Source organism: Mesoplodon bidens (assembly GCF_964165515.1).
Source record: "Mesoplodon bidens genome assembly, chromosome: 5".
Classification (NCBI taxonomy): Eukaryota; Metazoa; Chordata; class Mammalia; order Artiodactyla; family Ziphiidae; genus Mesoplodon; species Mesoplodon bidens.
This window is the reverse complement of record NC_138161.1, coordinates 84,257,487-84,283,954: the sequence shown is the minus strand read 5'-3', so window position 1 is coordinate 84,283,954 and position 26,468 is coordinate 84,257,487. Positions and strand designations below refer to the sequence as shown.

The 26,468-nt window shown below is 35.4% G+C and overlaps 1 protein-coding gene across 1 annotated transcript in view; it reads left to right on the top strand.

Annotated features, from left to right (window-relative positions):
- Nucleotides 1–26,468, top strand: part of ZBBX (zinc finger B-box domain containing) — a 110,317-nt gene that overhangs the window by 34,016 nt on the left and 49,833 nt on the right. The window contains exon 8 of the mRNA XM_081235840.1: nucleotides 26,025–26,177. Within this exon, the coding sequence (XP_081091966.1) occupies nucleotides 26,025–26,177 (153 nt within the window). The remainder of the gene's footprint in view (nucleotides 1–26,024; nucleotides 26,178–26,468) is intronic.

The following is a 26,468-nucleotide window of genomic DNA, read 5'->3' as shown; positions in this document are numbered from 1 at the left end:
GTCAAAGGATTTTTAAAACTATATTGTTATTGACTTTTTACTCTTTTATCTCTTCTGATAAATTTCAAATCTTGTAAGGAGAGGAACTATTTCTGTCATGTTCATCACTGTATTCTTAGTGCTTAACATTGTACCTGGCATGTAAAAATCTCATTTTTGAATGAGTGAAAGCATGAATAAAACCTGAATGATATGATCAAGCTCGTGAAATAATTTAAAATTACATTTTAAGTGGCAAAGTTTCTCTCTAAATTTTGAAAACCAAAGATTGGACAATTAAAAGAACGTACGGTATGTTAATATGTTATGTTGGTGAAGGGTTAAGAAAAGCTTTTCCTCTTGTGTCTGAGAATTTGACCTTTAGTTAACTTTCTAGCTCTTTTCCTGGGAAACAGATAAAGGTCCTAATGTCACCTATGTTCCTAGACAACATATTCATGGTAAACATGACTCCTCATTGGCAAATTGCATCTAATGGGAGGATTATAAATACTTGGGGTAAGCCACAGCTCCCTGAACATGGTGAGCTTTGTAGCTGGCACGTGGGCTGTGGGGCTCTGGAAACCTGCAGATGGGGATTGACCCTGGTGGGAAATAAGGCTTCTAAACCAGGTCTGTCCCTCATCTATCTGAGCTGTACTTCTGCGTGAACTATTGCAAGACTCCCAAGAATAACAACTGATGCCGTCCCATTGATAAACTGTTGTTCTTGTTCTTATCCTTGTAAGCAGACTGTTTCCAAGAGTGGTTTGCTGACAGCCTGGTGAGTCTGAAAGTTTAGTTTACCCAGGTAGACTCCTTGGAGGGCATTGCAATTAAGTCTTTAATTAACTAAAATTTCTAAAGACAGAATGATGGCTTACCCAAAAGATAGATCAAGAGCACTTATAGAGGCATCATAGACAAGAATTTTTTAAAAACAGTTTTATTAAGATATAACTCACATAGTATACAACTTATCCATTTAAAGTTTATAATTCAATAGATTTTAGTATATTCACAGATATGTGCAACTACCACCACAGTTAATTTTAGAACATTTTTATCACTTCAAAAAGAAATCCTCTACCATTTTGCTACTATTCCCATCCCCCCTACCATCCTCCCTGTAATCCCCTGGCAATGACTTATCTACTTTCTGTCTCTATGGATTAGCCCATTCTAGATATTTAATATAAATGGAATCATACAATATGTGGTCTTTTTGACTAGCTGCCTTTACTTAGTATAATGTTTTCAAGTTTCATCCATGTTGTGGCATGTATCTGTGCTTCATTTATTTATGGCCAAATAACATTCCATTGTATGGATATATCACATTTTGTTTATCCATTCATTGTCTGATGGACATTTGGCTGTTTTCACCTTTCGGCCGTTATGAATAATGCTGCTGTGAATATTTATGGACAGGTTTTTGTGGGCATATGTTTTAATTTTTCATTGCTGTATCTTTAGTGGTGGACTTGCTGGGTTGTATGGTAACTCTAATATTTAATTGTTTGAGGAACTGCCAGAGTGTTTTCCAAAGTGGCTGCTCCATTTCACATCTATCAACAGAATATGAAAGTTCTGATTTCTCGATGCCCTAGCCAACAGTTATTAATCTCACTTTTTGACCTAGTGGGTGCGAAGTAGTATCTCATTACGGTTTTCATTTGCATTTTCCCGATTACTAATTATGTTGAACATCTTTTCATGTGCTTATGGCAATTTTACATCTTCCTTGGAGAAATGTTGATAAGGATTTTCGAGAAGACAGTTTCAAGATGTGAGACATATTTTAAATATGGGACATTTTAATAACCTGCACTTCAGTGAAACCATATCTGTGATGATGATATTTTTAGATGCCAGTACTAGGAAAAGCTAGGGAAAGGGAAAAGACCACATTTGAAAAGTGTGTGGAAAAGTAAGAACAGGGCTTCTGTTACCAGCAGTGAAGAACTGGAAGAACATTAATGGTTCAGGGATTATATTACAGAATCAAGTGACAGAGTTGCAGATGCAGTGGAGAAGGAAGATGCAGTGCTAGGGTTTAATGCAGAGGTGGCCTGAATTCATCTCAAAGGGAAAAGAGGGTGTTTCTGTAATATTTATGCTAAAAGAATCTTTAAGATAAAACTCATATATGCAAGCTCAGAAGCTTGCAGAGATGTTGTGAGGATCTGATTAAATGACAACAAATATAAAAGTATTCTGCTCATAGCAGGTGCTCCATGCATTAGGTTTTATTAGTCAGGATATAGTATTTGTAAAAATTCAATGCAGTTCTTAGACCATCTAAATTTAGAATCTAGAAAACAAAGTATTTTAATGATAATGACTCTAAAGAATTAATTAAATGGTTACTTTTGGTTTTAGGGATTTTTTAAAAGTGTTATAGTAGTACATATTTTGGAAGACTTTTGTGAAAATACAGTGAGGTAAAATTTTAGAAAAATACAGACTTCTTCCTTATCCAAATAGAAAATAATAGAAGCTCAATATTAGAGGGGACCATAAAGATCATTAGTCTGAGAACCCGTGACTTGCCAGTAGAATGTGACAAAGGTCAAGGGGTTTTGCAGATGTAATTATGGTTCCAAATAAGTTGATTTTGAGTTATCAAAAAGGGGCTGATCCTGGGTGGACCTGGCTTAATCACATGAAAGCTCTTAAAAGGGAGACTGAGGCCCTCCCTGAGGTCAGAGAGATCCTCTAGTTGGCTGTAAAGAAGTAACCTTCCTTGTAGTGAGAGGGCCTGAGAGAGGGAGAGGGCCACATAGCAAGAAAGTGTGGGCAGCCTCTAGGAACTGAGAACAGCCTCAGGCTGGCAGCAAGCAAGAAAACCGGAACTTCAGTCCTGCAGCCTCAGGAACTGAATTCTATGAACAACCTTGTGAGCTCGGAAGAGAACCCCAAACTCAGGAAGGAATGCAGCCTGGCCCACACCTTGCCTGCAGCCTTCTAAGATCTTGAGCAGAGCATCCAGTTAAGCTGGAACTAGACTCTGACTCATGGAACTCATGAGATAATAAATGTGTGTTGTTTAAAAAAAAATCATTAGTCTAACCACATGTCTGAACCTTTAATCAGTCACACTGATGCTGATTATTTGAGGAGTCTTTATAATTTACAGGTGCTACCCATATTATCTTACAGGTTTTTCATGGAGTCTGACAATTTTACAGTAGTTTTTTCTTTTTTTTTTTTTTTTTACTATATTTTATGTTCATTGGTATTTATGGGATAAAAATTGTCAATTGTGATGTACTACTTATACATAGTAGTAGCATTACTATGTATAAGAAAATGAATGAAAAACTATTGATTGTTATTTATTAGTGAGTTTATTCTGCTATGCCTAAAAATCTGTTATTCAAATCATTGCATATTAAATCATTTGTTCTTCATGTATCTCAAATATGCATAATTGCTAAAAGCAGCTAACTCATCTGGATGCATTATACATGTAATATTAGTTGAAAACAGTAGTAAGTACTTGCTAAGTTAATTAATATAGTGCATAATTATATGGCATCAAAACTGCAAATAGAAAGCAGATTGCAGGTGTGAATTTCCTACGTTGTTTTCTTGTTGCTATTCTGGCTCACTTTTAAGATTGCTCTCTAAATAGAATTTTTAAGGTTGTAATAAAATTTGAAAGGCTGAGATCACATTTTGTTATTTTTCTTAATATCAAGTGATTTAAAAATTTTGACAATATATTATTTTTTTAGCTATTACATTTATATGCTATATTATCTTATTTTTAAATAGTTTAATGGCATTAAGTGTGTTTTATTTTGTTACTCTCAAGTTACTTTATGATAGTACTAAATATTGAGTCCAGATTACTTTTATTTGACATTTACTGTCTATTGAATAGTCAATTGCATTTATAATCCGAGGCCTGTGTCCAGGTACTTGCTTATTTTTTTATTATCCCTTATGTGTCAAGGAGGAATAATAACACAAATCTTTGATTAATAAAACCTGTGGTTTCCATTAGACCTTTAGAGGAAAGGTAAATCTAAGGGTCCTTTAAGTTCTACTTAAAGTTATTTGAAATGATGCTGGAATAAGCAATCAACTTTAGTCAAATGAATTTCACACTTCCAGGATTTGATTCCTAACTAGCTTGCAATAAGTAGTTCTTTATACCATTGACATTTTTGTACTACTCATGCAAATTTCGTATCTGTTTTTAGAAATATGATGAGCAGAACTGGATTTGAAACATGATTCTGTTGTGAGTTTCTCTGTTGCAATTTTCTTTCATCCTATAAATATTTAGTTTTCTCCTGTTTCTTCATGTATTTATATGGGGACTTTTAGTCAAACTCTTTTTCTTTCTGGTGTCTGCTATATGGAAATTCCTGTCCTTTGTTTCTTTACCTTTCTGCTGGCCTGAAGTTGACTTTTTTCTTTCTTTCTTTTGATCCTAACAGTAGACGAAAACTTTGGTCAAGTCCTTTATTTATGGATACCTTTTACTTCAACTTTCATGGAAAATTCAGAGTTGACCCTATGGTAAAGCCTATTTTTAGGGAATAAATTTGTACTAAGACTATCTGTAAAGGTGGATTCATCAGAAAAGCAAAATAACAATTTGCTCTAAGAATAGAGTATATATTTTAATAATGTGAAAAAATTGAGAGATGAAGCTCTATCTTGATCTCAGAGAGACAGCAACAGGGTCTTATTTCCCTGCCCAGGAATCAAACCTGTGTAGCCCGAATGAAAACCAGGAATCCTAGCTACAAGGGGCTAGAGGCTAGAAGCAAAGTTCCCCTGGCTCTTGCCCCATTTGAAAAAGCAATTTCTTAAGGAAGCAAAAACTGTAAAAACAGGTACAAAGATTATTATTAGAGACACAGTGCAACATGTGGGGGAGAACACAGAGAAACTGTTTTTTTATTTAAGACAGAAGGCAGAAATACACACCTGGAGAGAAAGGGTGTGGGCGTCCTCCCTAATGAGGAGGAGTGTAGTAAAGAGATGGTTAAATCATTTGTACAGGGCAGTTAGTCCCGGTCTTTGTTTACCTTTGACCAATTATCTCACTTCTCTTCCCACATCTGACCTGTTCTAGGACACTCCCCAACATGTCTGCGCATGTTGCGTTTTACCAATTGGATTCCAGCACAGAGGCTAGTGGGAGGTTTGACAGCACCTATTATGGGGTGGCGCCCCGCCCTTTGGACCCCCAAGGAGCCTTTCTGCACATGTGCAGTTGGGGAGGTCTCCTTGACCTCAAGAGTGGTCATTTTATCTCTTTACTCCAGCAGAGCTCAGCTCCTGTCATTAACCTGGTCCTTGAAGTGTCTAGGGAAAACAAAGCTCCAATTTTACTCCACTTGACAAATACCATCTGTCCAGCCCGTCCGCCTCTTACCTCAGTCTTTTTCATTCTTGTTTATTGAGTTAGGATGTTTATAGTTATGTATTTTTATAAATAATTTTTGCTCTGCAAAGATAGTTTTACTAGGTGGAAATTTCATGGGCTTATTGCATCTTATCATAGATACATGATAATTTGAGAAAATTTATCTGCTTGTTATGTTTAGTATTCCTTCTTTCCTATGTAGCTTCCAACTCAGAGAGATTTAGTCTGGTTTGTTATTGTTGATTTTAGTTAACAGGATCCTTACATTATCATCATGCACTGTATTATATATATATATATATATATATATATATATATATATATATATATATATATATATATATATACATATATAAATAAATATATAAATAGAAATATGCTAGCAAAATAATCTGCAGAGGTTTCTTTGGATAAATATACCTTGAGTAAATGTTTTGATGAGTTTTAATAAAAAAGTATATTTTATTATAAATTAAAGCACAGTTCTTTAGTGTACATGTATTACTGCCGTAACAATATACAATTTCTGAAAAACTTCCCATTCTGGATAATCCCCTACCTAATAGGGCTCCAGGAAAAATTCGGGTTAGGGGAAGGCCACTCAAATCCCATGGCATTTTGTAATCAGAGCCTTAACAAAAACAGTTAACCATCCTTATAAAACCACTGGCACATGTTCCTTGAGGACTTGTGTTTCCTTCTCTGTGATATAGGTCCTGGTTCACTTCTAATGATGTCATTCTTGTCAAAATGAAAACTCTGAATCAAACTTTTGCCTCCTTTATTAATCCATTGTTTTAAATCAGAGAATATCTTTATTACTTCTTTATCTGCACTCACATTTTTTCCAGATAGCTTAACTTAGTGGAATGCATGGTCATTAAAGTCATTAGTCTGTACTTGCACTGTGGGCAGACATTTTTATAGATTTTCAGCTTTTTTTTTTTCCCCCTAAGATCTTTATATATTGTTAAGATTTTGGCTTTAATTGTGAGACAGCTTGCCCCCAATTGCCTCAAAACAGTAACGTGCTGGAAAAGAAAAACTTAAGAATCAATAAAACTCCATAGTTTTATACTGACATCATTCCCCTATTTACCAATTGCATATGAGTTAATTCACATCAAAGAAACCAGAAAAAACTGTACTTGGGAAAATATTCTCTATATGGGGGGGAAGTGTTTTCTCAAAAGTAAGGCCAAAAAATCCTATATACATACACATATATATATATATATTCCTTTTAAAAAAATTCCATTACTGCATAATTTCATCTTCCTGAAATGATTTTTATAGTTAAAAGCTATCCAAATTCCAACTGTGTTCAACAGTTATTGTAACCAGTGAATTCATAATGTTTCTTGGGTTCTGTGTACATGTAACACAATTTTTTCTGTGTATGTGTATATGTGTACACCTCTATCTCTACCTCTATTATCTATTTGCCTAGCAAGTACCAATGAAATAACAAAACTCTTCTACAGGAATTAGAGTTTTCCATTTTTTAAAAAATGTTTATCTATTTATTTATTTTTTTATTAGTCATCCATTTTATACACATCAGTAGAGTTTTCCACTTTTAATACAAGGCTGTGGTTGCAGTAAATCCCTTCTAAAATTTTGCAACTGGAAAATCAGTGAAAGTTAGGACCATGAAAAGAGACATTTCATTTTTTTTCAAACTTAGGAAGTAACGTCGGTCTAAATCACATGTGAACTTCTTTGAGCTGGAACTTCTGGATCATATAAGGATGCATGGTTATGTCAACATGATTATTAATGTTGCTGGATAACCAGGGTTTGGGATGATGGTGCTAGAGTTTTGAAACACTGACACCACCATAAAGTATATCATTTTTCTAACTAAGCTAAAACTTTTACTGTGGGACCTTAACTTCTATAAGGTGCCATCCATTCCAAAATGCTATAAAATATCAACCCTCTTTACTTTGATTAATGATACATTGTCAGAGTGATGAATTCTTCTAGAGTGTAATTTGAAAGATAGTATCATTCTAGGGAGAAAAAAAAAAGCTCAGGCGAGAAGTTAGAACAGTTACCAGATGAAATCCTACCATCATGCAGTGTAGTGAAGGCTGTGGGGGACTCTGGAAATGCCAGTAGTAAATCACATTCTTCGGCTTTAGTTTAAGCCTCACTCTTACAGTGAGTTATATGATTTACTATGTGCCCTGAAGGCTGTTTTGTTTTGTTTTTTAAACATTTTTGGCATGTAGAGAAGTTGCACAGGTAATTTTATTCAATTTTAGTCCCCTCTGCCTCCTATTAGTTGCTACCTATGAGTACTGCTATATGTAAATTTTCATGAAGATGGAAATAAAATTATCTTCGAGTTTTTTTTAATGTTTTTTTTATTGTGGTAAAAGTCACATAATATAAAACATACTATTTTAACCATATTTAACTGTGAAGTTCAGTGGCACTAAGTACATTCACATTGTTGTGCAACTCTTACCATCATCCATCTCCCGAATTTTTAACCTTCCTGAAAGTGAAAATCTGTCCCCTTTAAACACTAACTTTCCATTCTTCCTCTTCAACCCTACCCCACCCCCACCCCTCGGCCCCTGGCATCGACCAGTGTACTTTCTAACTCTATGAATCTGACTATTCTAGGTACCTTGTATAAGTGGAATCAAACAGTATTTGTCTGCACCTAATGTATATTGAAATGTATTTCTAAGGTTAACTTAATAAATGTCCTGCAAACAGATTGTACCTTCTTTTTTTTTTTCCTGTGCTATACACATTTACCATTGCAACAGAAGAATAAAATACCTAGGAATAAACCTACCTAAGGAGGCAAAAGACCTATATGCAGAAAACTACAAGACACTGGTGAAAGAAATCAAATATGACACGAATAGATGGAGAGATATACCATGTTCTTGGATTGGAAGAATCAGCATTGTGAAAATGAGTATACTACCCAAAGAAATCTACAGATTCAGTGCAATCCCTATCTAATTACCAATGGCATTTTTTTACAGAACTAGAACAAAAAGTTTTACAATTTGTATGGAAACACAAAAGACCCCAAATGGCCAAAGCAATCTGGAGAAAGAAAAATGGAGCTGGAGGAATAAGGCTCCCTGACTTCAGACTATACTACAAAGCTACAGTAATCAAGACAGTATGGTATTGGCACAAAAACAGAAATATAGATCAATGGAACAGGATAGAAAGCCCAGAGGTAAACCCACGCACCTATGGTCACCCAATCTATGACAAAGGAAGCAAGAATATACAAGGAGAAAAGACAGTCTCTTCAGTAAGTGGTGCTGGGAAAACTGGACAGCTACATGTGAAAGAATGAAATTAGGACACTCCCTAACACCATACACAAAAATAAACTCAAAATGGATTAAAGACCTAAATGTAAGGCTGAACAATATAAAACTCTTAGAGGAAAACATAGGCAGAACCGTCTTTGACATAAATATTTGAGTTTTAAAATTTGAAAATATCTTATAATACATATCAGACAGTGTTATGACACAACATTTATAGTTATCTATTTTAAGTATTTTATAACAATAACCTTTACATTCTTGTTCATTGGTTACTTATTACTTAAAATGATAGTTGATATATTTTTAAGTGAAAGATAATGTGTTTTGTGTTGAAAATCTAGATGTGTTCTTCTAAGCAAAGACAAAAGGCTGCAGGGATATACACCAAACTGTTAATAGTGGTTACCCGTGAGAAGTAGTATTCATGAATTGGAAGGAACCTCTATTTCTTACTTTTTAGTATGATGGCATGATGATTTATTTTCACTGGGTTTCTGTAATTTTTTAAAAAATGTTGCTAGTGTAAGTCTAGGTCTGTGTTACTATTCCTCAATGGGAATCTCTTGAGTGTTTGGGGCAGGAACTTTTCTTGAGGTGGACCATTCCTCACATTTCAGAATATGTATTAAACCTGGTTATCATCCATTAAATGTCAATAATGCTCTCCAATGCTTGTGAAAACACAAAACACCTCCCCACATCTTCAGGTTTCCTTGCCTCAATTGGGAAGCACTGATCCTTGCATTAGTTAGGACCCTTTACACTAACTTGGTCAAAAAGAATTTTTTCTTGTTATTAAAGACCTCACAGATGTCTCATTGTATGAGAGTAGAGGTCAAGTAACTGAATCATGGTAAGAACCAGGACTGGATTTTGGAAATTGTTGAAAGACTAGGCAGACTCCTTCTTCCACTTTTATTATTTTTTCCTGTATATCTACTTCTTTTTCTTGTAATTAACAAATTATGAAGATACATAATAGAGGATCAATGACAGAGGGACCAATGTTGCTTTCTTGATTTCAAATCTAAATCTTCATGAGCTCAACCTGGTGCCCACTTATTGTCCAGCGAACCGTGGCCCAGAGGGCAGAAATAAGTTGAGCAGTTGTATTTTCCATGGTGGGGCTGGTGAGGATGAGCACTGCTGTGGGTCAGGAAGAAATTATGATAGAAGGGGACATGACAAGAGACTGAGCATTCACCCTAATACAAGTCTCTGCTGAAGTCAGCCTAGTCTTGTCTATTGTTTTATTGTTTAGTCTAAATTCCTTTTATTGAGGTTTAATTTACATACTCTGAAATTCACATTATAACTGTACAATTTGATGATTTTTTAAAAATAGATCTATTTATTTGTTTATTTTTTGGCTGCGTTGGGTTTGTTTTTCATTGCTGCACATGGGCTTTCTCTAGTTGCCGTGAGCGAGGGCTACTCTTCACTGCAGTGCGCAGGCTTCTCATTGTGGTGGCTTCTCTTGCTGTGGAGCACAGGCTCTAGGTGCACAGGCTTCAGTAGTTGTGGCATGCAGGCTCAGTAGTTGTGGCTAGTGGACTCTAGAGCGCAGGCTCTGTAGTTGTGGTGCACGGGTTTAGTTGCTCCACGGCATGTGGGATCTTCCTGGGCCAGGGCTCGAACCCGTGTCCCCTGCATTGGCAGGTGGATTCTTAACTGCTGCACCCCAGGGAAATACCAATTCAATGATTTTTAAAGTAAATTTACAAACCCGTGTAATAATCACTACAATTGAGTTTTAGAACATTTCTATCACACCAAAAATTTCCTGGTACTTTTTTTCAATCAATCCTTGCTACCACTTCCAGCCCCGGGCAACCACTGGTCCGTTATCTGTTGCTATAGATTTGTCTTTTCTAGAAATTTCATTTAAGTGGAATCATTCCTGTGTAATCTTTTGTGTCTGACTTATTTCACTTAGCATAAGATTTCTGAGGTTCTTCCACAGTGTTGCATGTTCATTGTAGTGGTTCATTGCTTTCCAATGATGAATAATATTCCATTGTATGGATATATCATATTTTGTTTATTCAATCATCAATTGATGGACATATAGATTTTTTTAAAAGACTTTTGGCTGTTAGGATAATGATGCTAGGGATATTTCTTTGTGTACAGGTCCTTGTGAAGACATATTTTTACTGCTCTTGTGTAGGTACCTAGGAGTGGAATTGTTGAGTCCCAAGGTTAGTACTTGTTAACTTTTCAAGAAACTATCAAACTATTTTCCAAAGTGTCTGTGCCATTTAACATTTCTTTTTTGTTTTTTGGGGAGTGCTGTGTTGGGTTTTCATTGCTGCGTGCGGGCTTTCTCTAGTTGCGGTGAGCGGGGGCTACTCTTCGTTGCAGTGTGTGGGCTTCTCATTGCAGTGGCTTTTCTTGTTGTGGAGCATGGGCTGTAGGGCACGCAGGCTTCAGTAGTGTGGGACGTGGGCTCAGTAATTGTGGCTTGCAGGCTCTATAGCTCAGGCTCAGTAGTTGTGGTGTATGGGCTTAGTTGCTCCACGGCATGTGGGATCTTCCCGGACCAGGACTCAAACCGTGTCCCCTGCATTGACAGGTGGATTCTTAATCACTGCACAACCAGGGAAGTCTGCCATTTTACATTTCTCACCAGTAACATATGAGGGTTTTATTTTCTCCACATTTTTGCCAAAGCTTGGTAATGTCAGTATTTTGCATTATAGCTGTTCTACTATGTGTGTAATGATATCTTATTGTGGTTTTAATTTGCATTTCTCTAATGACTAATGATGTTGAACATCTTTTTATTTTCTTATTAGCCATTTATATATTTTTGGTGAAATGTTTATTCATATCTTTTGACCATTTTAAAATTGAGTTATTTGTCTTTGTTTATTGAGGTTTGAGTTCTTTATGTATTCTAGATATATGTCTTTATCAGATATATTATTTTCAAATATATTCTCCTAGTCTATGGCTCAACTTTATTTTTTTATTTTTTTTATTTTTTTTTTTTTTTTTTTTTTTTTTTGCGGTAGGCGGGCCTCTCACTGTTGTGGCCTCTCCCCTTGCAGAGCACAGGCTCCGGACGCGCAGGCTCAGCAGCCATGGCTCACGGGCCTAGCCGCTCTGCGGCATGTGGGATCTTCCCAGACCGGGGCACGAACCCGTGTCCCCTGCATCGGCAGGCGGACTCTCAACCACTGCGCCACCAGGGAAGCCCGGCTCAACTTTATTTTTTAATGCAAATTGAAAAATTCAAATTCTAGGTCTTTTACATTTCCATATACATTTTAGAATAAGATTGTCAATTTTAGGATAAGATTGTCAATTACTACAAAAACAAACACACAACCTGATGGAATTTTGGTATAGAATATATGACATTCTCAGATCAAGTTTCATTGAACAAGTTTCATAACAAAGCCTTCATTTATCTTTCTGTCATGGGTCATGTTTTAAGTGTCATCTTTAAAAATTTTGCCTGATCCAAGGTCCTTAAACTTTTCCCCTATATTTTATTTCATAAGATTTACAATTTTAGCCCTTGGATTTAGAGCTACAATGCATTTTATTTTGTATATGGTGTGAGGTAAGTGTCTGTAAGTTCATATTTATGCATATTGCCCTCTAATTGGCCCAGTACTATTTGTTACAAAGACTATTATTTCCCATTTAATTTCCTTGGCATCTTTGTTAAAAGTCATTTGAACATAAGGTCTTATTCCTGGACTCTGTATTCTGTTCTTTTGGTCTATTTACCTAGCCTTATGCCAATACTACACTGTCTTGATTACTGTAGCTTTATAAGAAGTTTTGAGATCAGGTGGTATAAGTTCTCCAATTTTTTTCTTCTGTTTAAAATTATTTTGGCTATTCCAGATCTTCTACATTCCATATACATTAAAAAATTTTAAATTGTGGTAAAACATACATAACATAAATTCTACCATCTTAATCATTTTTAAGTGTATAACTCAGTATATTCACATTATTGTGCAATCAATCTCCAGAACTTTTTCTTGCAAAACTAAAACTTCATCCCCATTAAACAACATTGTGCTTTGTTTCTATGACTTTGACTATTCTAGATACCTAATATAAGTGGAATCATACAATATTTGTCTTTTGGTGACTGACTTATTTCCTTTAGCATAATTTTCTCAAGTTCATCCATGTTGTGGCATATCAGTTTTCCTTCTTTTCTAAGGTTGATAATATTTCACTGTATCTATATACCACATTTTATTTATCCATTCATCCACTGATGGACATTTGCATTATTTCTACCTCTTGGCTACTGCCAAGAGGTAGAAACAATGCTGCTATAAACATGGGTATGAAAATATCTCTTCAAGATATTTTGGATATATACCAAGAAATGGAATTGCTGGATCATATGGTAATTCTATATTTAATTTTTTGAGAAACCCCCATTTTCCATAGCTGCTGAACCATTTTACATTCCAATTAATAGTGCACGAGTGTTCCAATTTCTCCACATCCTCACCAACACTTGCTATCCTCTGTTGTTTTGATAGTAGCTATCCTAATGGGTATGAGATGATATCTCACTGTGTCCATATACATAATAGGATAAGTTTGTCAATTGCTACAAAGAAAAATCTTCATGGGAATTTGATAAGGATTTTATGGAGTCCACAAATCAGTTTGGGGAAAATTGCCACTTAACAATATTGTCTTTCAGTCTATGAACATGATTTTGTTTCATTTATTTAGATCTTATTTAATTTCCTTTGTCAATGTTTTGTGGTTTTTAGTCTTAAGTTGTTGTGCTTTTCTGTTAAATGTTTTCCCAAGTATTTTATTCTTTTTGAAGTTACTATGTATGTAATTCTTTTCTTAATTTTATTTTCAGGTTGTTAATTGCTAGTATATAGAAATAAAATAGATTTTTGAATGTTGATCCTGAGTCCTGTGACCTTGATGAACTCACTTATTATAATAGTTATTATTTTAGGTACCTTGGGATTTTCTACATAAAGGATTGTATCCTCTACAAATAAAAGTAGTTTTACTTTTTCCTTTCCAACCTAGATGCCTTTTATTTCTTTTTCTTGTCTTAATGTGTTAGCTAGAGCTGCCAGTAAATGTTAAAAAGAAGTAGTAAGTGTTTACTTCCTGGCTTTGTTTCTGATTAAGGGCAAAGCATATAGTCTTTCACCATTTCTGATGTTAGTTATAGGTTTTATTGTAGATGCTCTTATCAGTTTGAGGAAGTTCCTTTGTTTTTCCTGTTTGTTGTGTGTGTTTCCTGCTCTTACTGAAATAATCATGCTGTTTGTCCTTTATTAACATGGCTTATTACAGTACTTGATTTTCAGATGTTATGATTGAATTACTGGGGTATAATTTCAGTTGGTCATGATGCATAATTTACATGTTGGTGGATTGAATTTGTTAATATTTTGGGAAGGAACTTTGTATCTACATTCATGTGGAACATTAAGCTGTAGATTTGTTTTCCTGAAATATGGTTATCTACTTTGGTATCAGGGTTGTATTAGCTTTATAAAATTCATTTAGAGGTATTTCCTTGTCTATTTTCTGTAAATGTTTGTATTGGATTGGTTTAATTTCTTCCTTAAATGTTGGATAGAATTTGCCAGTGAAGCAGTCTGAGTCTGGGATTTTTTTCATGGGAAAATGTTCAATTACTAATTCAATTTCTTTACCTTATTATTCTACTTTTCTTCTTTTTCTTGAGTCAATTTTGGTAATTTATGTCTTTCATTGAATTTGTCCATTCAATCTAAGTTGTCCATTTGCTGGCATAAATGTTTCAAATTCCACTATAATCCAGAAATTACTGTAGGTCTATAGTGATGATTTTTATTTCATTATTGATTTTGTTAATTTGCATTTTACTCTTTTTTTTCTTGGTCCGTTTAGCTAAAAGTTTATAAATTTTTAAGTCTTTCCAATTTTAGTTGCCTTGACTTTTTTGCAGTTGTTTTTATTTCATTGATTCTACTCTGATCCTTATTTTGTGAATTCTACCTCCTTTTGAACTTTTTTCTTTTCTTTTTCTGCCTTCTTGAAGTGAAGCTTAGATTATGATTTTAGATTTTTCTTCCTTTCCAAAATAGCACTGAAAGCTATAACTGTCACTTTAACCACTGCTTTTACTGCATACCATACATTTCTATATGTTGTGTTTTTATTTCCAGTCAATTTTCTAATTTTCCTTGTGACTTATTTTTCATCCAAAGGTGATTTAGAAATGGGTTGTTCAACTTCTAAATATTTTATTATTTCCCAAAACTGTTTGTTCCTGATTTATATATTTTTGTTGAGATCAGAGAGCATACTTCATATGATTTCAATTCTTATGAATTTATTAATACTTATTTTATGTGGAGCATATGTCTGTCTTGGAAAATGTTCCATGTGATCTTGAAAAGAATTCGTAATCTGATGTTGTGAGGTTGAGGGTTCTTTAAATGTTATTTAGGTCAAGTTACTTGGTGTCATTAAAGTTTTCCATGGCCTTACTGATTTTCTGCCTAGCTGTTTCATTAATTTCTGAGAAGGAGGTATTGAAATTTCTAATGGAACAGCTAGGCAGAAAATCAGTAAGGCCATAGTGTTAATGATAATGCTAATGATGTTGCTATATATGATTTTATGCTTTTAAAAGAAATTAAGAAAATAAAAGAGAAAATAAATACTTAAGCATCTTTTCTATTCACTCATGTATTTATGCTTCCAGGCCTCTATCTTTCTTCTGGTAGATTTAATACTTTTCAGCCTTAAAACCTTTCTTTAGTATTTCTTGTAAGGCTGATATGCTAGAAATGAATGATCCTCTTTCTGTATATAAAATTATCTTTGGCAGTTTTTCCTTTCAGCATTTTGTATCATTCCATTACCTTCTGGGTCTCCATTTTTTCAGATGTGAAATCAGCTTGTTATTCATACTGATGTAGCCTTATATGTAGTGAGTCATTTTTCCCTTTTTCCTTTCAAATTTTTCTATTTGTCTTTGGCTTTCAGTAATTTGATTATGATATGTTTTGATGTGGATCTCTATATGTTTATCTTTCTTGGGACCTGTTTAGCTTTGTGGATTTTTGAAGTGATAATTTTTCATCAAATATGAATATTTGGGGCCCTCATTTCTTCATATTTTTTAAGCTCATTTCTCTCCCTCTGATATTCCCACTAAATGTATGTTGGATACTTGATGCTGTCCCATAAGTCTTTAAAGCTGTGTTCATTTTCTTTAATCTTTTACATTTTTCTTTTCAATTTAGATGATTTATCTTGGTCTGTCTTCAAGTTGATTGAATCTTCTTCCTTTCATTTCAAACCTATTGTTAGTTTATATAAGTCATACTCAAGAATTTTCACTTGGGTTTTTTCTGTGATTTCCATTTTTTAATCAGCACTTATATAGATCTCATTTTCAGGATCATTCCATTAAGTGTTTGTCTGGTCCACTGCTCTTCCTAACTGGGACCAAAACCTCAGGCTGTCAGAACCGAAGGTTTTCCCCATTCATTTATAACCAAATTTTCTAGTTCACTGATAATGCCAATGTAACTTCAAGACTGTCCTCCCCTGGGAATCAGGCACACTCCCTGTTCAGCAAGGCCAGTCTTGCCTTAGTAATTGACAGACATGGGAAGGGACATTTAATATAAGAGTAGCCCCATGCAGGGAAGCCTTACTACTGTTCTTCATTAATTTCAGCATAGTTTTTCTTGAATAAATATTTCTTAATTTGTTTGCTTTTGGTTGGTTTCCAGAGTTCTGAAATGGTTTTTAACAAATTTAACCAGTTTACCATTTGTTTTATGGTGATAGAATTATTTACTGACCTCTTCATTATACCGTAGTCAGAGGTCTATTGAATTTGGCAGGAATTCTATTTTCTGGATATTTAAACTATTTATCTTATTTACAGACAAATAGTATGCTATCGTGATCTAGATAAAATGATAGCAGTCATTTGAATGCATTTCTTTATGTCATCACTCTGCTGGTGTTTTTCATAAAAGATATGTATTCACAACAGCCCTGCAAGGTAGAGATTGTCTTCATTTTACAGGTGTAAACATTTAGGCTTAGAGAGGTAAATGATTTGCCCTTTTGTGCTGTTATTAATAGTGCCACTTATTTTGCCTGTGTTGAAATTGACTCAGATAGCTTGGGTATAAGGAATGAATGTTCAAATGGAATTTTTTGTCATTTTTATCTCAGTAAGTCAGTTAAATTAGATTCAACCAATATTTCTCAAGTACTTACCAGCATCAAACAATGTTCTAGTTGCAAAGCATGAAGGACAGGGCTGCAGGGAGGAGAATTATATATATATATATATGTGTGTGTACACATTTATATATATGACATGGTCCCCTCTCTCAAGGAATCAAGGAACTCATCATCACAAAAGAGAAGATAGATATTTTCAAACAACTGTAACACAGTTGACTAAGTGTTCTGACATAGTGATTCTCAAACCTTAATGTATGTTAAATTACATATTAAACTGCAGATTCTGATTCAGTGAGTCTGAGTGGGACATAGATTTCATATTTTTAGCAAGTTTTCAGGTGATGATGATACTGTTGATATATGGATCACACTGAAAAGCAAAGATCCAGCATAGATGTAAGCTGGGAGTTATAAGAGCACCCAGAAGACGTGAGGTTTTTTTTTGCTGTGGTTAGTTAAGGAAGAAAACATCATCTCAAAAGGATAAACAGTTTGCTTTTAGAGTGATGTCAACATCATGGTAGCATGAGATGCTCTGTCTCCTTCAGTCTACAACTAGTAAAACATCCATAACTCAGCAAACACACTGTCCAACACACTAGGATGCCAGAGAGTTCCACACATCTGTACATCTGGAAGTGAGTGGACTGGAACACAAAGAAGAGGCAGAACTGTTGGAACAGTGGAGGTGGTACCCATGATCCCAGCCTTCTGACCATGGCAGGTGATCCCACAGCCCCAGAGAACCCAGTAGCAGAGCACATAACTCCAGAATCCCAACTTCAGTGGCACCCATGGCCACAGGGGACCAGGTAGCAGTGCTGGCGACAAGGGCCCACAACCATGATCCCTCAATCCATGGTGGGTGCCTGTGATTCTGGCCTCCCCCTACCTTTGGCAGTGGCATCCTTGAACCTGACAACCCCAGATGCAGCAGGGGTGCTCATGACCCATGCTACTCTCCCCACAATCCGGGTGACCTTGGATGCGGTGTGGTGCCCACTACCCTGGTGCCCCCAGTGGCAATGCTAGTAACAGCGGTGACACTGGCACAGCAAGGCACCAGCAACCCCAGAGACCCAAACAGTGACAACTTGGATACTGAGGACACTTCTGACAGAGGCAGTGGAGGGTGGAAAGTGCCCATTCTCAAACATAGCCAGATGCAGCTCAGGTAAGAGAAACCAAAAACTTGTGCTGTAGTGCCACCTACTGAAAAACAAAAGAAAGGCTTCTAATATATACTAACTTGTTTAACTGTTAGAATCAAAGCTAAAAAGCTTTATCTAAATAAGACAGGTGTTTGCTACTTCAAATGAGCTGGCAGAGGAACAACTCCTCAAGCACCATGAAAAACCACGATAACACAGTATCACAAAAAGAAAATGACAATTCTCTAGAAATCGAACTTAAAGTCATAGAATAATACAATCTAACTGATAGAGAATTCAAAATAGCTGTCATGAGGAAACTCAGTGAGTTACAAGAAAACTCAGAAAGACCGTTCAAATGAGCTCAGGAATAAAATTAATGAACAGAGGGAATACTTTAACAAAACTGAAACTCTGAAAAACAGAACAAACAGAAAATCTAGAGCTGAAGAGCTCAATAAATGAGATGAAGAAGGCATTAGAAAGTACTGGAAATAGAGACCATATGGAAAAACTAATTAGTGAACTCAAAGATATAAATATAGAGGTGATTCAGGTAGAAGAGAGGAGAGAACTAAGATCTTTTAAAAATGAAGAAATTCTATGAGAGATATCCAACTCCATGAGGAAAGGCAGCATAAGGATAATGGGTATCCTGGAAGGAGAAAAGAGGGAGAAGGGAGCAGAGAGTTTATTTAAAGAAATAATAGCTGAGGACTTCCCAAATCTGAAGGATCTGGAGATACTAGTCCAGGAAATTAAGAGAACACATTATTATCTCAGTGCAAAAAGACCTTCTCTAAGACACATTATATTAGAACTGTCAAAAGGCAATGATAAAGAATTTTTAAGGCAACCAGGAGAAAAAAGATAGTAACTTACAAAGGAACCCCCATCAGGCTATCAGCAGAAACTCTACATGCCAGAACAGAGTGGAATGACATTCTCAAAATATTGAAAGATAAAAACTGTCAGCCAGTGTCAGTTGTTACTTCTCCTTTTTCGTTTCTAATTCTATTGATTTGAGTCTTCTCCCTTTTTTTCTTGATGAGTCTGGCTAATGGTTTGTCTATTTTGTTTATCTTCTCAAAGAACCAGCTTTTAGTTTTATTGATCTTTGCTAATGTTTCCTTCATTTCTTTTTCATTTATTTCTGATCTGATCTTTATGATTTCTTTCCTCCTGCTAGCTTTAGGGGTTTTTTGTTCTTCTTTCTCTAATTGCTTTAGGTGCAGGGTCAGGTAGTTTGCTCGAGATGTTTCCTGTTTCTTAAGGTGGGATTGTATTGCTATAAAATTCCCCCTTAGAACTGCTTTTGCTGCGTCCCATAGGTTTTGGGTCGTCGTGTCTCCACTGTCATTTGTTTCTAGGTATTTTTTAATTTCCTCTTTGATTTCTTCAGTGATCACTTCGTTATTGAGTAGTGTATTGTTTAGCCTCCATGTGTTTGTATTTTTTACAGATCTTTTCCTGTAATTGATGTCTAGTCTCATAGCATTGTGATCGGAAAAGATACTTGATACAATTTCAATTTTCTTAAATTTACCAAGGCTTAATTTGTGACCCAAGATATGATCTATCCTGGAGAATGTTCCATGAGCACTTGAGAAAAATGTGTATTCTTTTGTTTTTGGATGGAATGTCCTATAAATATCAACTAACTCCATCTTGTTTAATGTATCATTTAAAGTTTGTGTTTCCTTATTTATTTTCATTTTGGATGATCTGTCCATTGGTGAAATTGGGGTGTTAAAGTCCCCTACTATGATTGTGTTACTGTCGATTTCCCCTTTTATGGCTGTTAGTATTTGCCTTATGTATTGAGGTGCTCCTATGTTGGGTGCATAAATATTTACAATTGTTATATCTTCTTCTTGGATCGATCCCTTTATCATTATGTAGTGTCCTTCTTTGTCTCTTCTAATAGTCTTTATTTTAAAGTCTATTTTGTCTGATATAAGAATTGCTACTCCAGCTTTCTTTTGATTTCCATTTGCATGGAATATCTTTTTCCATCCCCTTACTTTCAATCTGTATGTGTCTCTAGGTCTGAAGTGGGTCTCTTGTAGAAAGATCATGAGAGATTACTACAAGCAACTCTATGCCAATAAAATTGACAACCTGGAAGAAATGGACAAATTCTTAGAAATGCACAACCTGCCAAGACTGAATCAGGAAGAAATAGAAAATATGAACAGACCAATCACAAGCACTGAAATTGAAACTGTGATAAAAAATCTTCCAACAAACAAAAGCCCAGGACCAGATGGCTTCACAGGCGAATTCTATCAAACATTTAGAGAAGAGCTAACACCCATCCTTCTCAAACTCTTCCAAACAATTTCAGAGGAAGGAACACTCCCAAACTCATTCTATGAGGCCACCATCACCTTGATACCAAAACCAGGCAAGGATGTCACAAAGAAAGAAAACTACAGGCCAATATCACTGATGAACATAGATGCAAAAATCCTCAACAAAATACTAGCAAACAGAATCCAACAGCACATTAAAAGGGTCATACACCATGATCAAGTGGGGTTTATTCCAGGAATGCAAGGATTCTTCAATATACGCAAATCAATCAACGTGATACACCATATTAAAAAATTGAAGGAGAAAAACCATATGATCATCTCAATAGATGCAGAGAAAGCTTTCGACAAAATTCAACACCCATTTATGATAAAAACCCTGCAGAAAGTAGGCATAGAGGGAACTTTCCTCAAAATAATAAAGGCCATATATGACAAACCCACAGCCAACATTGTCCTCAATGGTGAAAAACTGAAACCACTTCCACTAAGATCAGGAACAAGACAAGGCTGCCCACTCTCACCACTCTTATTCAACATAGTTTTGGAAGTTTTAGCCACAGCAATCAGAGAAGAAAAGGAAATAAAAGGAATCCAAATTGGAAAAGAAGAAGTAAAGCTGTCACTGTTTGCAGATGACATGATACTATACATAGAGAATCCTAAAGATGCTACCAGAAAACTACTAGAGCTAATCAATGAATTTGGTAAAGTAGCAGGATACAAAATTAATGCACAGAAATCTCTGGCATTCCTGTACACTAATGATGAAAAATCTGAAAATGAAATCAAGAAAACACTCCCATTTACCATTGCAACAAAAAGAATAAAATATCTAGGAATAAACCTACCTAAGGAGACAAAAGACCTGTATGCAGAAAATTATAAGACACTGATGAAAGAAATTAAAGATGATACAAATAGATGGAGAGATAGACCATGCTCCTGGATTGGAAGAATCAATATTGTCAAAATGACTCTACTACCCAAAGCAATCTACAGATTCAATGCAATCCCTATCAAACTACCACTGGCATTTTTCACAAAAGTAGAACAAAAAATTTCAAAATTTGTTTGGAAAAACAAAAGACCCCAAATAGCCAAAGCAATCTTGAGAACGAAAAACGGAGCTGGAGGAATCAGGCTCCCTGACTTCAGACTATACTACAAAGCTACAGTAATCAAGACAGTGTGGTACTGGCACAAAAACAGAAAGATAGATCAATGGAACAGGATAGAAAGCAAAGAGATAAACCCACGCACATATGGTCAACTTCTCTTTGATAAAGGAGGCAGGAATGTACAGTGGAGAAAGGACAGCCTGTTCAATAAGTGGTGTTGGGAAAACTGGACAGGGACATGTAAAAGTATGAGATTAGATCATTCCCTAACACCATACACAAAAATAAGCTCAAAATGGATTAAAGACCTAAATGTAAGGGCAGAAACTATCAAACTCTTAGAGGAAAACATAGGCAGAACACTCTATGACATAAATCACAGCAAGATCCTTTTGGACCCACCTCCTAGAGAAATGGAAATAAAAAGAAAGATAAACAAATGGGACCTAATGAAACTTCAAAGCTTTTGCACAGCAAAGGAAACCATAAAGAAGACCAAAAGACAACCCTCAGAATGGGAGAAAATATTTGCAAATGAAGCAACTGACAAAGGATTAATCTCCAAAATTTATAAACAGCTCATGCAGCTCAATAGCAAAAAAACAAACAACCCAATCCAAAAATGGGCAGAAGACTTAAATAGGCATTTCTCCGAAGAAGATATACAGACTGCCAACAAACACATGAAAGAATGCCCAACATCATTAATCATTAGAGAAATGCAAATCAAAACTACAATGAGATATCATCTCACACCAGTCAGAATGGCCATCATCAAGAAATCTAGAAACAATAAATGCTGGAGAGGGTGTGGAGAAAAGGGAACACTCTTGTACTGCTGGTGGGAATGTGAATTGGTACAGCCACTATGGAGAACAGTATGGAGGTTCCTTAAAAAACTAAAAGTAGAACTACCATATGATCCAGCAATCCCACTTCTAGGCATATACCCTGAGAAAACCATAATTCAAAAAGAGACATGTACCAAAATGTTCATTGCAGCTCTATTCACAATAGCCCGGAGCTGGAAACAACCTAACTGTCCATCATCGGATGAATGGTTAAAGAAGATGTGGCACATATATACAATGGAATATTACTCAGCCATAAAAAGAAACGAAACTGAGCTATTTGTAATGAGGTGGATAGACCTAGAGTCTGTCATAGAGAGTGAAGTAAGTCAGAAAGAGAAAGACAAATACCGTATGCTAACACATATATATGGAATTAAAAAAAAATGTCATGAAGAACCTAGGGGTAAAACGAGAATAAAGATACAGACCTACTTAAGAATGGACTTGAGGATATGGGGAGGGGGAAGGGTAAGCTGTGACAAAGCAAAAGAGAGGCATGGACATATATACACTACCAAACGTAAGGTAGATAGATAGAGGGAAGCAGCCGCAGAGCACAGGGAGATCAGCTCGGTGCTTTGTGACCTCCTGGAGGGGTGGGATGGGGAGGGTGGGAGGGAGGGAGATGCATGAGGGGAGGGATGTGGGAACAGATGTATATGTATGACTGATTCACTTTGTTATAAAGCAGAAACTAAAAAATAATAATAATAATTAAAAAAAAAAGAAAAAAAAAAGAATAAACTCATTTTTTTGGCCATTTAAGGGTCTCTTAATATGTTACCTAAAACTGTTATAAAAATTACTGAATCATTGATAGCAAGATTCATTTGAGGACAGAAATAATCTTTGTTCTGTGCTATTTAAATATGTATATATATATTTGAATGTTAATTCTATCTTGATAATTTTATATAAAATACTATTATTTTTTGATATTTTTTAAAATATAAAATGTAAACTAGAAATTTTAACCACCTTTGAAGTCAATAGTACTTTATTCTAGGGAATTTAAAATCAGGTTAAATTGGATTACTTCTCTTAAAAAAATATTTGTTAAAATGCAGATGTTTCTGGAAAAATGAAACTTTACCATTGGCTTAATTTCCTTTTTTTTCTTGATAAATCAAGTTTATTCAGGTTTAATTTATGTACAATAAAATCACACATTATTTCTCTGTCCACATTGTTTAAAAATTGTGGTAAAATACAAAAAATATAAACATAACCATCTTAACCATTTTTAAGTTCAGCAATGATAAGTATGTTCACATTGTTGTGTAAAATGCACTCCTTTGAAGTGTGCAGCTTGATTAGTTCTGAAAATACATTACAATACACTTGTGTAACCTTCAGTATAAATAAATACACAGTATTTCTATCACTCCCCAAATGTTCCTTTGTGCCTCTTTATAATCTCCACTAACCCCAAACCAAGTAATGTCCTCAAGAAGACAACAGGTGCTGGCAAGGATGTGGTGGAAAAGGAACCCTCGTACACTGTTGGTGGGGATGTAAATTGGTGCAGCCACTATGGAAAACAATATGGAGTTTCCTCAAGAAATTAAAAATAGATCTACCATACGATTCAGCAGTTCCAGTTCTGGATATATAGCCAAAGGAAATTAAAACAGGATTTTGAAGAGATAGATACACTTCTATATAGCATCATTCACAATATCTAAGATATGGAAACAACCTAAATGCCCATCAATAGGTGGATGGATAAAAAAGATGTGGTATATATGCACAATGAAATATCATTCAGCCCTGAGAAAGGAGGATATCCTTTTGCCATTTGAGACAACATGGATCGACCTTGAACACATTATGCTAAGTGAGATATGTCAGACAGAGAAAGAAAAATACTGTATGATATACCTTATATGTGGAATCCAAAAAGTCAGACTCATAAAAAACAGCAAAATGGTGTTTACAGGGGATGGGGCCATGAAGGGGTTAAGACTGATGTTGTTTAAGGGTACACACTTGCAACAAGTAGTAAATAAGCCATGGAGATCTAAGGCACAGTATATTGAATATAGACAACAATTTTGTATTATAAATATGAACTTCTTTTAAAAATAAGGACTGCTTAGGTCTGTAAAGGCTTTTTGATGATCTTTGGGAAAATTTGGAGCAGATGCCATAGGTTTGTATATGGACAGCAATATGTGTGCATAGGTCATTTTAGTCATTTTTCATAGATAAGTTTATTAATTCAGTATGAAGTAACACTAGTTAATTTGATGTTCACTGATTTATTCCAGAATCAGATTGCAGTGAATCTTAATAGATTTACTAAACATCATAACTGGAAAGTAGTCTTAGCTATTTAAATAGGTAGCTAGATAAAAATTTTAAAATAGGCACATTTTCATGGGAGAGTATAAAATAATCATTTCTGATCCCTGCTGAAGTTTTCCTCTATCTTGAGAACATTTGCTAAAAGTAAGACCTATTACTTGTGTTCCTAATGTCAGGTTTTCAGAGAGTGTCTGAAGTGCCTGCATCTTCCCTCTGGAGTTTGTTTGGTTCAAGCTCAGATGGGATCCAGAATCCTGCAGGGTCTCCTTGGGCAAACCAGGCTTATTGCTGATGGGAAGTCCTTTAGAAAATAGGGCCTTCCTGGATTTGCCTGTTCTTTTCCGGCCACTCTGAAGGCACTTGAAAAGGCTTTTTAAATTCTTGTTTCCCAGTTATTTATTTTAATTCTGTAATTCTCCCTCTCCCTCCCCCAACACCTTATTTTTATGTTATTTTGCCATATGCTATTTACCAGGCACTGTGGTAGCCACACAAAGATTGAAGAAGACGTGATGTTTTTCTTCTGTGAACTTTTATGGTGTAGACAGACATCAAAAGATGATATAAAATCAATACTGTGTGGGCTGGTAGGGATCTCCTCAGCGTAGGAAGAGGGTGCAGAGAATGGGCGCCTCATGCATCTGTGGGAGGGCGGCAGGGAGAGGTGCCTGGACCCATGGGAGTAACTTGGGGTGAATCTAGAAGGTGAGGTAGGAGTGTGCCCGGCAAAGAAGATAATAGAGGAGGGAGGGCCTTCCTGGTAAGTGAAACTCATGAGCAAAGGCATGGCGAGAAGAACAACTTGGAGTTTGCTAGGGCACTTCTGGATGTGCACTTTTGAGTAGTTGATACCTTCTAAAGATGTTTTATCACCAACAAAATACTGATTACTGCTTATTCAGGCTCCCTCTAGATTATATTTAGTTCTTTAGCCATGATGTGTGCAAAACAGCACACCTACCTATTTAGGGTCGATATGATGGAAGGGCTAGGAGTCATTAGAATTATACACATCTGGGGTCACTTCCCAGCTCTGCCACCCACTCACCATGTGACCAAGGGCAAGTTATTTAAACCCTCAAAACTTTCCTTTCTTTATCCCTAAAACAATGATAAAAATAGTTATGCTTTAGAGTTGAGGATTAAATGACATGTTTTTAAGATACTTAGGATAGTATGAGCTCAAACTAGCCCTTCAGTAGATGGCAACTGTCACTATTATATGGTTGATGTAAATGGCAATTTGTATTTTTAAATATTAAATAAAATGCATTGAATTTTATTAGTCATAGAATAATGAAAACATGATTTAATATATCTAAATTACTTAAGCTGACATATTAGGCTTTTTATTCCTATTTTGTTTATTTATAGGCAAAATCTCAATTATCCAGTGTATTGGATGTTGCCCATCAGTTTATAAAGAAAGTTAGTCTGGATGAACCCAAAGGGGAGAATCATTCTACAGAAGAGATTAGTAAAAGTCAGCATAAAACCAAATTTCTTCTTCAGGGGAGCAGCTCTGAGGTAAGCTGAGGAAAATACAGTAGACATTTTCTGTCATACTTGATCATGGAAACTGTCATTCATATACTCAACTAGAGCTGTAGAGTTTTGGAGATTATTTGATCACATTGTTGGTTAATATGAATTTGTTTTTTTATTAATCAGAAACACTTTCACTGTAAAAATCCTTTTAAAGAGATTGATTTCTCTGGCTACTAGTTTTTTGATGAATGATCCTTTGATCATATTGCTTTCCAGGCATTTTCACCACATCAGGAAATGAATATTTGGGAGAATTAAAAAAAAACCACA